The sequence below is a fragment of the Pseudorca crassidens genome, chromosome 2, assembly GCF_039906515.1.
Source record: "Pseudorca crassidens isolate mPseCra1 chromosome 2, mPseCra1.hap1, whole genome shotgun sequence".
In the NCBI taxonomy this organism is placed as follows: Eukaryota; Metazoa; Chordata; class Mammalia; order Artiodactyla; family Delphinidae; genus Pseudorca; species Pseudorca crassidens.
Window position 1 is genome coordinate 174,449,061 of NC_090297.1, and position 17,019 is coordinate 174,466,079.

At 33.9% G+C, this 17,019-nt stretch overlaps 1 protein-coding gene across 4 annotated transcripts in view; it reads right to left on the minus strand.

Annotated features, from left to right (window-relative positions):
- Positions 1–17,019, minus strand: part of BRINP3 (BMP/retinoic acid inducible neural specific 3) — a 418,441-nt gene that overhangs the window by 77,506 nt on the left and 323,916 nt on the right. For all 4 annotated transcript variants that reach the window (XM_067729760.1, XM_067729758.1, XM_067729761.1 and 1 more), the window contains one exon: positions 12,936–13,158. In XM_067729760.1, coding sequence (XP_067585861.1) covers positions 12,936–13,158 — 223 coding nt within the window. The remainder of the gene's footprint in view (positions 1–12,935; positions 13,159–17,019) is intronic.

The following is a 17,019-nucleotide window of genomic DNA, read 5'->3' on the forward strand; positions in this document are numbered from 1 at the left end:
GGTGATTGCATTATAACTGCGGACAATTCTAGAAGCTGTAAATATTGGATTAAAAATGGTGGCACAGTGTTTTCCAAGTGTATACTTCGAGAAGGTAACAGGTATTCTAGGAAGCAAAAAGTTTGTTCTGGAAAAATCGATGTTTAAACAAATCTACTTTTTTTTTCTAATTGTAAGACATTGTAGAGCACTTGTATGCATATATACATTGTAGATTTCCAACAAAATTTATAGTAATTACAGTCTCCGAATTTGCTTGACCATGACTCTTTAAAAAAAAGTATGTGTTATGTATTTATTTTAGAAAACAAACATTAATATCTCACAAAATGCAAGTTTTTAGTGGAACACAATGAAGGATTATCGTCAGCTGCTTAGTGAGGAGAAAATGAAGGCTTCCAAGAGCAGAGGCTTCCAAGTACCCTCTGTGGCATGAACCTGTGGGCAATGTCAAATAAGGAACTGATTCTGATTGTTTAAACGAAGTGGTACTCACTCTAAATAGCCCTGGGAAATGGGCATCCTAATCTTGCACACTATGGACTTTATTTCCAAGATTCTATGAATAGGACTTTCCTTTCAAGAAAGTTAACTGAAGTGTCATGGTAGTTCTCTGGAGCCATCCAAATTGTTACTATTCTCAAATCTGACTATTTAAGCCAGCAACCCCACTGAGTTACAGGGGGAAAAGTACTTGGGAGTGACATGCAATCTTTCTTGGAAGACTGTTTTAATGCCATGAAGATGGAGTAGGAGGTATTGAAATGACATCTGCACAGTAAACCACATGAAAACAAAAAGGAACAAATCTCTCTTATTTGGAATATCTGTATACTCAAGACTATTTCCCTTGTCTTTTGGCTTTCTTTTCCTCAGGTCAGAGAATAAACAAATTTAAAAGAAGGATAAGACAACATTATAAGATTTTTACTTAAAACGTATAATGAACTGATGACCTGTCATTTTGCACTATTCTCACACACATACAAATAAACACATACACGTAAGTCCACAGAATTTCCAAAAGGAGCAGAGCCTTTTGATTCTGTTAATATTATTGAAAGCAACTGTCTAAAAAGAATTTGGATCACTTTCCTGTATAGACTGTGGGTTGTAGACAGCATTCTCTAGGCAAAATTTCAAGGTGACAAGCCCTCTGATTGCTCCACATAATCTTTTATCCAAGAGGAAAAAAAAAAAAAAAGGGCAAGCACAACACAATAATCCCACAGGTTTTTATTTTGTTTTAATATTATTTTTTTACTCTGCCTAAGGCTGAAGACTTCTATGACTAGTATATAATTGATTTAAAAAATCACAAATAGCTTTTTATACATAAGTATGAATTTGCTTTAGAAGAATTATTTTCAACTAACATCTAGCAAGATCTAATAAACCAAAAAATCATGAAATGAGCTCTGGGCTGAAGGTCAAATAGAAACATTACAGTTACAAGATAAGGACATTTTAGAGCCATGAGAACTGAAACACAGGTCACTCCAAGAGTTAGGTGAAAGGAAATAGCATGATAGAAAGAACAAATCTGCCTATTGTGAAATTTGTTTGGAAGTGGCCCAGTACCCAGGAGATTGGAGCATACCAACTATTTTTTTTTTCTTTTTTTTCTCTGCTTGAATTCATCTCTCTGGCTCCCTTGAATAAGAATCCAGTCACATATGAGTTATCCTGTACAAAGAACAATGTGTTTCTTATAGCATTTATGCCATTATCCTTATGACAAATTTTATTTTGACTATGAAACACATGAAAACACATTTTGCAGAAAATTCACTACATTAGAATTGACCTGTAGATTAAAAATATGATGTTTTTTACTTTGTAAATATTAAATAATAATTATTTAAGCACCTTCCATGTGCTGGGTACTTTATAGTTCCTCTATTTTTTACATTTCTCAATAACACATTGAAGATATCTAAATATTATATTAAACTTTTTAAATTTACTGATTCATTATTACCTAGCATATGCCTGTGAGTCATTGGAGTGGTTGAAACACAAAAAATAATAAAAAATTACTTTGTAATATAGAAATATAAGGAAAATTAATATGCTGACTTTTCCATACAGTTTCATATAAAATTGCTCTCAGCATATTCACTTGTATTAATATATAAGTGCTATTTTTAATTAAATCACAAATTCTGCAATATTAAAGGATTTTGGAGGCCATACAGTAAGGTACTTTTATTAGTTGGGATGCAAGTTTGGCTAGTAACATAAGCCAAATAATATTGGCTCAGAAAAACTGCAATTTCATCCTCTCTCAAATAAGAGTGCAAACATAAACAATCAAGGACTGATATGCTAATTTCAAAGAGATCAGGCTTTACATATCTTAATATGTTTTTTCACGTCATAATGTTTAGTTCTAGCCATCACATTTGCATTTTAGCCAGGGAGAAGATGAGAGTGTAGATGGCATGCATTCTTCTTTTTTTAAGGATCCAATTCAGAAGTTTCATGCATTCCTTCCACTTACATCCATTCGGTATCCATCCTGGGTTCAAGGGAGACTGAGAGGGGTGGTACAGCATGTGCTTTGCTAAAACCAGGGGTTGCATTATGAAAGAAAGAGAATTAAAGGAAGAAGGGATGTAACCTCTATGATAGCCCCACAATTTGTCTTCCAGGTCTATTAGGTCCTTATGAAACCATATACAAACTCCTGTGTCCCTACCCTTTGAAGTGAAAGATTTTTGCTTTAGTCTCCCAGGCCTCCCTTGAGTCTCTAAAGGCTGCCTCAAAAGTTAATGATTGGGAAATGTGAAGATGTAGAAACAAGGAATAGCTGTTGAGCCAGGAAACTTCTAACAATCTAGACTATAAATCCACCACAGAGCAGAATCACTGAACTCCCAGTTCCCTGAAAGATACAGATAAAGGCCTGACACACATTCCTAAGTTGTTTTTATAGGAAGCAGAACCCCACGAGATGAAAACTGCTGACTGCGAAACATAGACCCTAGGCTGGTTGAAACCAGAAGGTTGATGATGAAACTTCACTTTGATGCCAACCAAGCATAGAATTGTGCACGAGCTGATCACGCACCCTGCAGCCCCCTCCCTCCCTCACACTGCCTTTAAAACCTCTTCTCTGAAAGCCATTGGGAAGTTCAGGTCTTTTGAGCACGAGCGCCTGTTCTCCTTGATTGGCCCTGCAATAAACGCTGCCCTTTCTTTCACCACTACCCTGTGTCAGTAGATTGGCTCTATTGCATATTGGAGAGCAGATCCAAGTTTGGTTCAGTAACATTATAAGGAGTTGAAATTGACCTAGAGTGGCTTTCTCAAAGAGTGGTCCACTAGCCCTTTGGTGTGGGTGAGTGGGAAGTGGGAAAGCAAAGTAAGATCCTGTAAGGTGTGTACAAAGTGAAAAGAAGTATTTGCACAGAAATACCAAGATGTTATTTTTTTTTTTGCATTCTGTTGACTTTTGCATTGATGGTGTCAAAAACAATGGTGGGTAAGCTACTGCAAGAAACTTATCACAAATCAAGAATGTACTTAGTAGATATATATTCTTTTTGGCTACATGCTTGTAGGACAAAAAGAAAGTATATTTGGTTTTAAAATGTTCCTGGTGAGGCAGTAAAAACAAGTTTATTATATCTCAATTTTCAGTACAAGTCATGTCAAAACCAAATGGGCACATGAATAGTGCAGTTGTGCTGCACACTGAACTACAGTGGTTGCCTTGAGCAACAGCACTCGTGCAGTTGTCTCAGTTGCAACCTGAGGTAACCAATGTTTTTCTGGCAACTATTTTGACTTGAGAGTATGATGACAGACCAACTCTGGTTATTCAGACTTGGATATTTGGCAGATCTGTTATCAAAACTGAAAACAAATAAATCTCTCACTTCATGACAAACTGATATATTTAAGGGCAATATTAAAATTCTAGCTTTCAAGTGAAAATTAGAAATTTGGAAAACTTGTATCTGCCACTAAGAGACTAACAGCTTCCCAATATATAAAGACTTTTCTTATGAATCCAATGATGATATTAAGGAATGAGGTGTTTTTTTTTGTTATTATATAATGATATGCATCAACATTTAGGAGATCTTCATAGTTGAGTGAGCCAGTATTTTTCAAATGACTAACACATGATTTTCTATGCATGGGTAGAAGATCCATCTGAGGTACAAATCAGACTAAATAATTTAATGTAATAGATTTTAATATGTTCATTGCAGGGTTTTAGATTCTGTATTACAACTGACTTATAAGAATCTCCCACTTGTTGAATTTTGGTGTAGTATCTAAGAATAATATCCACAATTATTCAAAAAGGGCACTGCAATTCTCATTTCTCCAGTAAAACTGTGTGAAGCTACAAAACTACAGTTTGCAACAGATTACATGCAGAAACAGCAATGCAAATTCAATTATCTTAAGCCAAATATTAAGGAAATGTGCAAAAATCATTAAAGTTTAAATGTCCTATATGTTAATATGTAATGAGCTTGCTTATTGTTCTTTAAATTGTATTAATAAGTACATATTTTAAAAGTTCTTAGTTTTAATTTTTACTATGGTAAATATAGACTTCCATGTACATACATACATAGATAGATTTACAGCTTCCATACACAAAAGCTCTTTGGGTTTCTCAATAATTTTTATGTGTTTGAAAAGGTCCTGAGACCAAACAGTTGATAACTTCTGGTCAAGGTCATCATAGAGAATTTCAGCTAGAAGATTTGCCGCTAAAATAACAGGAAAAAACTACACTGAACTCACTTTGTAGAGTGACTCTTAAAGAATGAAATTTAAGGTCATTAAAATGGGAGAGTTGAAATACACCTTCACCCCAAACTTTCCTTTTTTTTGTTAAGGGAATAGTATCTATAACCCTATCATTATTCTTGCTCAAGCTAGCAGTAGCCTAAAAAATGCTTCTTATGTATAAATGCCTCTTTAAAGCATGTTTAATCCATTCTTTCTAGGAATAAATACTGTAATATCGCATATAATATAACCAAAGTTTATTTCTGTTCATTATTAAAGAAACAAAAAAATTAATATTTTTTGTTTGCCGAGATTATATATTTTATAAATACAAGATAAGAATTATAAACCCTGGTCACTTTTTTGAATACTCAAAACTACTTAAAAATATCCTGATAATGACTTAAAATTCTTCTCATTTCTGTATTTCTATTGTTTATAAATTAGGAAGTTATAATTTATCTTCACAGATTTCGATTTTGTTCATGTACCAAATAAAATGTGATTTTTTCCAATGTTTAACAGCTATATTTACCTTATATTGTTGCTTTTAATGTTATGTATTTTTTTTTTTTTTTTTTGCGGTACGCGGGCCTCTCACTGTTGTGGCCTCTCCCGTTGCGGAGCACAGGCTCCGGACGCGCAGGCTCAGCGGCCATGGCTCTGCGGCATGTGGGATCTTCCCGGACCGGGGCACGAACGCGTGTCCCCTGCATCGGCTGGCGGACTCTCAACCACTGCGCCACCAGGGAAGCCCTAATGTTATGTATTTATAGTTCTTTATTAGTTTATATAATGTACATTAAGACTTGGCAACAACTTACGCTTTTTCATTGTTCGCATTCCCAGGCCAATAGTCTCCCAAATTGCCTCTCTCAACATTGTGTAATAATGGTGAATTTGATGATTATATTTACACTAATAATACACAGACTTTGATAAAATTAACTATCAAAACAAAGAAAAAAGCAAACATATTTACTGTACTAGACTTTGAGAGTCCTCCTCTGTCTCAAGTAAGTTTTATGCCATGTTGAGGATATTTATTACCACAGGAAAATCACATGTTCATACTTCATTATTACTGCTTCCAGGACATATTCAAAATGGAAACAGATTTTTATTAGCTTTTTCATATCATCTAGATTGATATCTATTTATACGTTAGATTTTATAAGTGAAGGAAACCAACTCCAATTAACTAATTTATTGGAAAGATAATCAGATGCAGTATCTCATGTGTTTGAATGTATTAAAAAGGAAAGTTTAACTAAGGTGAAGAGGCACTATTTTGCAGAAGATTAGTGAGAAATTGTAAATTGGGATTCCAGGAGCACTAAATCATCTGAAATAAAAAAGTTTATAGAAAGGTTTCAGTAAAGAGGGGACATATTGAAGAGAATGAGGGTCAATAAAGAGGGAAAATGTTTGGATATTCAGCAAAGGAGGACAGGAAGAAAGAAAATAGGCTGAAAAGGGATGAAAAAGAACTAAGGGAAAAATATGATTTAAAAGGATTTTTATACATCATTCCTGTATGTCAGATATTGGGAAACATCATTCGCAACGATTTCTCCCCATGAAAATGTTAAAATATCTATTTTTCTTGTATGCATAATAGAGTGGTAACTGCTTGATGATGCATATGGGACAAAAAGGGTCATGTCTGAGTTAGAGAAGGAAAAGTTGAATAACAAAACCTCAGAAAGAGAAGTACACTGGATCTAGAAGTCAAATGAAAGCAGAGGTTTGAATGATACCTGAATTCTCTGTCTCATATTGGGTCTACATGCCAGCTTCATTGTCATCCACCATGGACAGGATGCCTGCACAAAAGAAATGGCTGGCTAGTCTTCTCACCCTCACATCTCAAGGTCTTACTAATAGAGACCAACCCTGTCTGCTACGATATGAATACTGTGTCCCCCCAAAATTTATGTATTGGAATCCTAACCCCCAAAGATGATGCTATTAGGAGGTGGGGTCTTTGGGAGGTGCTTAGGTCATGAGGATGGAGCCCTCTTGAATGAGATTAGTGTTCTTCACCAGAACCCCACCACGATGGCACCTAGATCTTGGACTTGAATTTTCAGAATTGTGAACTGTTGTTTGTGAGCCACCCAGTCTGTGGCATTTTTTGTGAAGAGCAGCCTGAAGAGACAAAGACACTGTCTCAGGTCCATTTGAAGGAATGGGGAAGGGCATTCACATACTTAATGGAGAAACAAAATAGAACATGGGGCTTCCCTGGTGGCGCAGTGGTTAAGAGTCCGCCTGCCGATGCAGGGGGCGCGGGTTCGTGCCCTGGTCCCTGGTTCTCCATGGAGCAGCTGAGCCCCGTGAGCCATGGCCGCTGAGCCGGCGCGTCCGGAGCCTGTGCTCCGCAACGGGAGAGGCCACAACAGTGAGAGGCCCGCGTACCGCAAAAAAAAAAAAAAAAAAAAAAATAGAACATGATATGCATATTGTAACAGATGATCCAATTTATGTAGAGTGGAAAACATTTTACATAAAGTAATAATTCATTGCTGTGTGTGTTCAGAGGTTGAACTAAAGTATTAAGAAAAATATCACAGAGCACTCAGCAAATATGTATTGAGCACTTGCTGTCTGTGAATGTGAGAGTTGACTCTAGGAGCTCTAGCAGATAACTAAGCATTCAGATGTCTTAAAATTCTGCCTGCATCTCATGTTTTCAGAGTTCCAGTGGGCAGGGCAATCCTTCCCAAACATGTTAATTATTCCCATAGTTTATTTCAGCATTCCCAGACTTTATCCTCCCCTACCCACAGATACTGTTCAGTCTTTCAACTTCCTTCTCCTCAAGTGTTCATTTTCTTTGTTCTTCCTCTTAGTTCATGATCATAGTATCATTTTGAATTGGACTAGAATTGGAGGAGATCGTGAGGAGAGAGATGGGAAATTTGTCTGACTCCATGAAATAATGCAAATCTGCATTTGGAGATCAGCTTGAAATGGCACTTCAACTAAAATCATTTTGATATATAGGGTTTTAGACTATTCCTATGGTTGTTATGTTAAAGTACATATACATATGCATATATATGTATTGATATATATTATATATTAAAGTTTATATATAATGTATAGATCTATATATAATGTATGCATATAATATATAATATAATGTATGCACAAGTGTATGTATTTATATATATATAATTATATATGTTATTATTAGTAAGATAGTATTACTCCACAAATACTCGGGATTCAGGATTCAGTCTGGTTGTATAAGGTTTCCATATGATGGAGACTAAAGTAATAATATTCTTCCTTTAACATAAAGTGTATTTATAATATAAAACATTTCAACGATATACAAGTTAAATACCTTTAAAACACTTGATAACATTTTTAAAGACAGAGAATATATATTATATTAGAGCACAGGTTGACAAAATTTTTCTGTTGGAGCCAGGTAACAAATATTGTAGCGTTTCAGGACCGTGCTGTCTGTGGCAACTAACTGCCATTAGGGTGTGAAAGTGGCCACAGACAATATGTAAATATATAAGCATGGCTATTTCATTTATGCACATTTTAATATGAATTCCATACATCTTCATCAATCAAAAATATTATTCTCCTTTTGATTTTTTTCAACAATTTAAAATATAAAAAAACATCCTTGCCTCACAGGCTGATACAAAAACTGGTGAGGGCTGGATTTGGCCTATATGTCAATTTCTAACTCCTGTCATAGAGCATATATAAGAAGTACATGACATAGCTCTCAGATAAAGAATGAAATAGACCTAAACTCATTCTTCTTTGTGACGTTAGAGAAGTGATTTCATCCTATCTCACTTTCCATTGTTAAGGAAGAAGAGATAACTTTGTAAAAATGTTTTAATAAATTTTTAGTGGTTTACTGCAGCCACATGCACTGCCTCAGGAGAACCAACTGTGCAGACCTGCCCAACTCCACGTGCCGTGACAGCACATTGCTAGCTTGAAATTGACCATGGTGGAAATATTTATACTACAAGAACTAGTAAATTCTATAAGTCAGGTGTTTTTCTCCCCTAAAGAGTTTGTTGTTAAGCCTTTACCAACAGACCTTTAAATGTAATATTTCTATGGACTCTTGGCTGCTCTGTGAATAAGACATGACAGCACAAAATAGTATAGTTGAGGCACTTTATAGGAACACTACCTAATTACTTCTCAATAATTGTTACAAATATTTTTCTCTAATGAAATCAATATGTCATTTTTACTTATCTCAAAAATTTTAGAATAGCAACAAAAGTTGACTACCTCAAAGAAGCAAGATTATCACAGGCTTTGGAATTTACTTCGGTAAGAAAAAGGATTTTGATGTCACGCGAATTCATGAGAGGGATAGTGGTAGCAGTGCAGACTTGCTATTTGGATAGAGGGCCACACGCTTTACCAGAAAGAAAGAATTACACTGTACATTATAAAGAAAAACTTCAACTGACCCGCATTATACAGGAAGTGTTAAGAAACAATGTTAATGGAGGCGTACTTTGCAGGTTTCATTTTAGTTTGTTTTTGTTTATTTTTCCAGACTTTAAAATATCAGATATTGAAAACCAGTTCTTAGGGTTAGATGAATTCAAGAGAATAGCTGAAAAAATTCTATAAAGACAGGGTAAAAAACCAGAATTTCTGCTAGAAGTGAGTCACTGATATTGCTTACCCACTTTCTCTTTCAAAACTTTCTGAAAACACACCCTACAAATTTCCAGCCTCTTTTCCACTGTATTCTACTAACAAACTCTAGTACATATCTTTTTGTTGTCCTAATGTAATTTTATATTATTCTATTAAAATGGGAAAAATAAAAAGCAAAACAGAAACAAAAATCTCACATTCCTGTAAACGTTCTGGGGAAAAAAATCCAAATTCAATAAAAATCTTTCATCTAGCAAGAAGTCTGTATTTTTTTTTACTGTGTGTGATGAGTAATAACCAACATAGTAATTAAGCTAAATTTAAAAAAGAAAGTCAAGAAAAGCCTTTGGCGATCTTTTTTTTTTTTTTTTTTTTTGTGATACGCGGGCCTCTCACCGCTGCGGCCTCCCCCGTTGCGGAGCACAGGCTCCGGACGCGCAAACCCAGCGGCCACGGCCCACGGGTCCAGCCGCCCCGCGGCACGCGGGGATCCTCCCGGACCGGGGCACGAACCCGCGTCCCCTGCATCGGCAAGCGGACCCTCAACCACTGCGCCACCAGGGAAGCCCCTTTGGCGATCTTTGATTTATTTAGTTCAAAAGTTTTGGAAAACAAATATTTATTTCTATCATTTACTGAATTTTGTTCCAAATAATGCATCTTTATTTTATGCTGCCTATTTATTTATTCTGTAATATCCAACTTGAATTATTTCATATTTTTCTTAAAAATCTTGCACTCTGACATATTTGAATATTTAATTTTTATTTTAATAGAAATTAATGTCTCTTTTGATATATTTTACCCCACTATTTGTTTCAGTTTCAGTTTCCATTTCTCCACTCATTCCTTAAACGTATCCTCAGATTCTGTCTACATATTTCCCACGGTATTACATTCAGATCTTATGGTTTCACGTGCACTGATGTTTGTCATCTTACTCTCTCAAATCTCCCCTGAGCTTCAGACATACATATCCAGCTCCAGTTGAATGTGATTGAAAGAACACTTAAAGTCAACAAGTTTATAAGCAAACTCATCAATTTGCTTCCATCCCATTCTATTGTATTTCCTATTACGTTTGAGGGTAGAACCATCTATTTCAGTGGTTTACAAACTCTATTTAACCCACACAGAGCATAAAGTAACAGTGTCTTTCTCCAGCCATAATTCTCTGTTAAGGAATATTTCCTTGAAGTATGCAGGCAGATATATAAAAAATATCCTATGCATGGAAGGAATAAGAAAACTTACAGGATGCATAAAATAACAAATCTTAATACCAGTGCTTGCAGAGAAATTTATAGCAGTGAAAGCCTATATTAAAAAAAAAATGAAAGCTCTCAAGTCCATAACCCACCTTTTCTCTCTATGAAACTAGAAAAAGAAAATTACAGTACACACAAAGCAAATAGAAGAAAAGAAATAATAATAATCACAGTGGAAAAATCAAATAAAAAGGAGAAAAATAATAGAGAATATAAAGAAAACTAAAAGTTAATGTTTTGAAAAGAAACAAAATTGACAAACTTTTGGGCTAGACTGACCAGACAGACAGACAGGTGGGGAGAAGAGATGGATAAGAAAGTGAAAAGACTGGAAGGAGATATTTATATATCATACTACTGATAAGGAACTGGCATCAAAATACATAACTTACAACTTAATGCAAATAAAAAACAAACAAAAAATGAGTGAAGAAAATTCAAATAGATATCTCTCCAAAGAATATACACAATGGGCAATAAACACATGAAAAGATGTTTAACATCTTTAGTCGCTGGAGAGATATAAATTAAAATCACAGGAAGATGCCACTTCACATCCACTTGGATGACTATAATCAAAAGGTCAGATAATAAAAACTGTTGGTGGGTTTCCCTGGTGGCACAGTGGTTGAGAGTTCGCCTGCCAATGCAGGGGACATGGGTTCGTGCCCCAGTCCGGGAACATCCCACATGCCGCGGAGCGGCTGGGCCCGTGAGCCATGGCCACTGAGCCTGCGTGTCCGGAGCCTGTGCTCCACAGCGGGAGAGGCCACAGCAGTGAGAGGCCCGCGTACCGCAAAAAAAAAGAAAAAAGTGTTGGTGAGAATATGGAGTCATGGGAGCTGTCACTCATGGTTGGTGGAAATATAAAATAGTACGGCCATTTTGGAAAACAGTTTGGCAGGTCCTCAAAATGTTAAATATAGGATTATCTTCTGAATAGTCAATTCTGCTCATAGATACATATCCAAGAAAATTGAAAACGTATGTCCACATTTAAAAAAAAGCACATGAATGTTGACAGCACATTATTTATATTAGCCAAAAAGTGGAAACAACCTGTGTCCATCAAACGATTAACTGATAAGTAAAATGTGATATACACATACTACTGATACATGCTACAACATAGGTGAACCAGAAAGCACTATGCTAAGTGAAAGAAGCCAGTAACAAAAGACCACATATGGTATGAAATGTCCAAAATAGGCAAATCTATGAGGACAGTTAGTAGATTAGACAAATCTATAGAGACAAATAGCAGGGATGGGTGTGGAGTATGGGGACAGACTGAGGTTTTTTGGGGACAGTGGCAATGTTCTCAGCTTAGATTGTGGTGATGGTTGCATAAATTTGAATATGCTAAAATGCAATGACTTGTAAAAAAATTCCAATAATTTATTTTGAAATCGAATTTTAAAAATGTGTAGACTCAGTTGTTTGGTTTTTTTTTGTGTGAAAGAAATCTGTAATTACAGATTTCTTAATGATTTAAGCATCAGGTCAAACTTCAAGTATTTTATAATAGAGATACTGGTACTAATGCATACTTTCTTATGATTTTGTCCTAAATTTGTCCTTAGCTTTTCATTTTATGTATTTTCAACCTGACTTCTACTAAATACATGCAAAGTTTTATTGTACTGACTGGTCAACACATCTTAAACTAGCAAATCTAAAACTCGTGCTTCCCTAGATCAGTTCAGGCACAAATATTTTAATAGTCTGTCAACATTCATAAAAATTGTTTGAAACTTTCCCATCAATTTTCATAGAGTCATGTAGAATGAGTTTTATGGTTTTCTGAACACAAAGAAAACACAAAGAAAAAATTAAAATTCTTTTAAAGAATTTAAAAATTAAAATTCTTTTATTTGAAAATCTTAAGAAATTTCACTTTTTATTCCTGCTTAGTTCCTAGGCTTACAATGTAACTGTAAGTCTTTGTGTTTTTATGTTCACTGTGATACAATTATCAGTTGACTACCATGCGCAACAAGTTAGAAAAATTTATTGATTCTGATAGTAAAAGAAAAGTTAAAAAAAAGAAAATAGTGTATGTGCTCTCATTGTACTATTACTTTGGAAAATAACTACAATTAATTATTATGAGACTTAAGACTACATGTTGTTTTCTGATTATCTCTAATAATATAAATAACATTGCGTTATATATATTACTACATCTACATTCAGAAAATCAATAGAGCTGTCCTCAGTTGTCTACATTGCTACATGTCTTACCTTTGTCTTGGCAAGCTGATGAGGGGTTGTTTATGACATCTCTTGCTAAGGCTAAAGAGCTTGTGTACAATTTTCTGTGCCTTTAGGAAAAGTTGCTTCATGCTGTTCTCCAGTTGTTCATAGCGGCGCTGAAAATTAGAGTCCATTGTCCACAAATGCATTATGGTAGACGTGTTGAGGAAATAATTCATGGGTAGCCTTTTCATAAAGAACTTGAATTCATCTGAAAAAATGTCAAAATTCAACACTTTAATAATAAAATAATTATTTTCCCTTTTCCCCAAAACACATTTAGTATGTTAATGTTAAAAAAGAATACAATCTATTATTTTCTGTGTAGCAAATTAATGGCAAGAAGGAAATTTTTTTATGCTTTAGGATTGTTTTCTTTTTTTGTTCCCCTCAAGAAAGAACATTCACAGAAAAAGATAATTAAAAGAATCGTGCTACAGCAAATAACGGGGGCAGAAAGTTTAAGGTGAACTTAATTTTTCCACATTCTCCTTTCGATGGTATTTGAATTTGATGATACTGAAGTTTTTCCCATAGGTAGTGGTCATTAATCTAGTTTTCATTTTTGGCAACAGTATTAATAATTTGTTCCAAGTATTGTTCATTAAATAAATATTCTCAGAAAATTTCATTAAATCAGTATATATATATATATTATCATTACTAAATTATTATATTGTTTAAGGAAAAAGAGGAAACTTTTATAGTGTAAAATATAATATTCAACGATGTACTCTGGTTGTTCCCTTAGTAACTGACCACATTTCAATTTGTTAAAACAACCGTTTAAAACCTAACTGTATACTTAAGAGAAAAAAATAAAAAAGAATTTAAAGCTCCAGTATTGGCTTTTTGTGTGTGTCAATAATTATTATGTCTAAATTATTTTCTTTTCAAATGTCTAAGTAACTAACAGTAGGAACAAAAGTTGACACTACAATAAAATCATCTAAAAGGTCTATTAATTATCTCAACACAGAAGAGCCAAAAGATAGAAACAACCCAACTATTCATCAATAGATGAATGGCTCTACCAAGTGTGGTATATACCTAAAATAGAATATTACTGAGCCATAAAAATGAAGTTCTGATGCATGCTACAACATGGATGAACCTTCAAAATATCATGCTAAAAGTGAAATAAGCCTGAGAACAAAGGACAAGTATTGTATGATTCCACTTATATAAAATATTTAGAATGTTCAAGTTCATTGAGACAGAAAATAGATTAGAATTTACCAGGGGATGGGGGAAGAGCAGATGGGAAGTTTTTGCATAATAGCTATAGAATTTCTGTTTGGGGTGATAAGAACTTTTTGGAAAAGAGGTAGTGGTGATGGTTGCACAGCATTGTGAGTGTAATTAATGTCACTAAATTGTACATTTAAAATGGCAAATTTTATGCTATATACATTTTACCACAAAAATATTTAAAAAAACAGAAACAAAGAGAGTAGAGCCTTCTCCCCATCTCTCCTTTTCTTCTTAAATATTATGATCATGGACTCAAAACATAAACTTTTTATTTATTTTAGTATTTCTTTAAAGGATTTATTGTGTTTAGCATACCACATTGCCCCCAGTTCCATGTTCGAGTGGCTGGGTTTCCTCAGCATATATACTCCAGCACAGGACAAGATTTGGAAAATGTTTTCAGTGGCTGAAGATGTTTTATTTAGTAAGTGATACAAACCACATTTTAGTTACTATTCTACCCATAAAAGTGTTATATTGCATGCATTAAACCTCAGTCTTTCTGTGCCTTTATTTCCTCCTTTGTAAATGAGATAGAAAGTTTTGGATAATAATAATGTCATTTTATTTTAAAATTCTATGGTGTTACAGTTGTTTTAAATGACTGTTAGTTTTAAATATCCAATTCAAAAACAGTTGTTTTCAAATAGCCAGTTACAGGCATTAGTGTTTAACTGAACTTGGACAAGGTATGTTAATACCGATTCCTTATTAGTAGAGAATGGCTCAATTGCAGTGTTTCAAAACCTCCAAATTATCATCCACATTTTAAAAAATATGCCATTAACATGGGAAAAGATAAACTACACTGATACATATACATATTTAAAGCAACTAATTTATAGTTTTATAAATCAGGACTATTTCAATAATCAAATCCAAACTATTTCATCAGTGATGGAAAATGCAACTTTTAAACAATTAACAGAAAATTATATTCATGAATTTTGGGGTTGATATTTTTTCTAGAGGAAATAAATACAAAGTTCTGGCATCTTTTGGACATTAAAGGTATAGACTTTACCAGAAGAACAAGGAAAAAAAAACAAAAGGAAAAAATAGGACATTTTATTGCAAAATCTATGGGGAAAGATTTTTGAGAATATATCCATTTGATGGGCTTCAAATCATTTTTTTAAGTAAGCAGGGTATAAATAAGAGATACATTTTAAAATTCCAATCTCACAGTACCCTACATTTTGTTTGGTCCCATATGTCTCTTTTGAGAAACTCTCTCCTTTGAATAAAGGAGTTCGTGCATGGAAACTGGAAAGCATTCCTTGGATTATTCACAGAGCAGATGCCACTACTGTGAAAACTAATCATTCATTTCATTGTCATCTTTTACTTGAACACTTTTGATAAGCCTTTATTGTTTCATGGGTATGCATATTTTAGTTATTTTCATTGTTTGTTATAGTAGTATTATGAAAGTTTCTAAATCAGTAAATTTCATTCACGTTAAAGAATATGTTAATTTATTTAATTTTACCGAAGTGTATGTAATAGTGTATGTCCGCTGAAAACTGGCACTATGTAATTTCTAAGAAACAGTTTTAACATGACATTTGAATAATTACTTCATTATGAAGTCATTAAGAGTCACCACTGACAGTCACCCAAAACATTTATTGGACACCTGTTGTGTACAAAACATACAGATGTTTCAGTCTATGAGTGAGAATATGAATAAACCTTTCATCTTATTTTTTTAATGAAAAATAATATTAAATATTTTTAAATGTTATAATAACATCTTATCTAAAATTCATTCTACTTAGAAGTCAATAGAACCTCCAGAAATACTCCTGTGGATATCTTTTCTTTTATTTTTGGCAATTAGTAAAGTTCTTATTTATAGAATATGAAAATGAAATTTGAATGATACGTTAGAATTATTATATAAATCTAGAGATTTATGTAACTACAAAGAGAAAAGATAATGATTAGGGGACACCAGATAACACTTTACCCTACAATAATTTCCAAACCCATGTAGGAGATAAAAGTGCTGTTGCTTTTCACATGGCAAGTAAACAATGACTAGCCATACTTTTTGGGGGGATAAATTTATAAAAGAAAACAAATTAATGTCATATAAAAATAGCCCAGGAGAAATACATTCAATATCTGAATTACTAGAGAGAGATTAATCTGGAAATCCCTGTTTGCTAAGTATGTATGAACTGAGTACTTTTGCTCAGCATAGTTTTGAGGACTATAGAGAAACAAAACAACAACAACAATAATACTAGTGGTAATAAACATCCTGTATGTTGGAAGGAATTTACAGTCAGTCGTCTTCGCAAAACTAATTCACATGAAGCAAAAAATAATATGAAGGTAGTTGTATGATATTAATGAATTCTGTGGAGGTGAAGAGAATTAGGGTAGGTGACATCTTTCCAATAAATTATAGAAGACTAGCCAGGCACCATGTTAATTCTCTAGATTACAACTATTCCTCCATTAAAAATGAGTTTTTTTTCTAAAATAGCTGAGCAAGATTTGTTGGTGTTTTTCCCCTCTCTAATGCAAACTCTAGTTAACATTTGATATCTAATTAGCTAATTTTGAAACTAATTCGCTCTCTCTCTCTGTTAACACGAGTTCTTACTTTGGTAGGAACTCAATTTTAAGTGCTTTAAATATTAACTCAATCCCCCCAATAATCCTTCATGTAAATTTTACTGGAGCTGTTATGTATGTAGAATGCCGACGATTTCTAGTTTCATGACTTCAATGTCAGCAAAAATATTTTATTAATGCTACTGCATTTGTATATTGATTTTATGTATTTATATATTTATGCACTTTA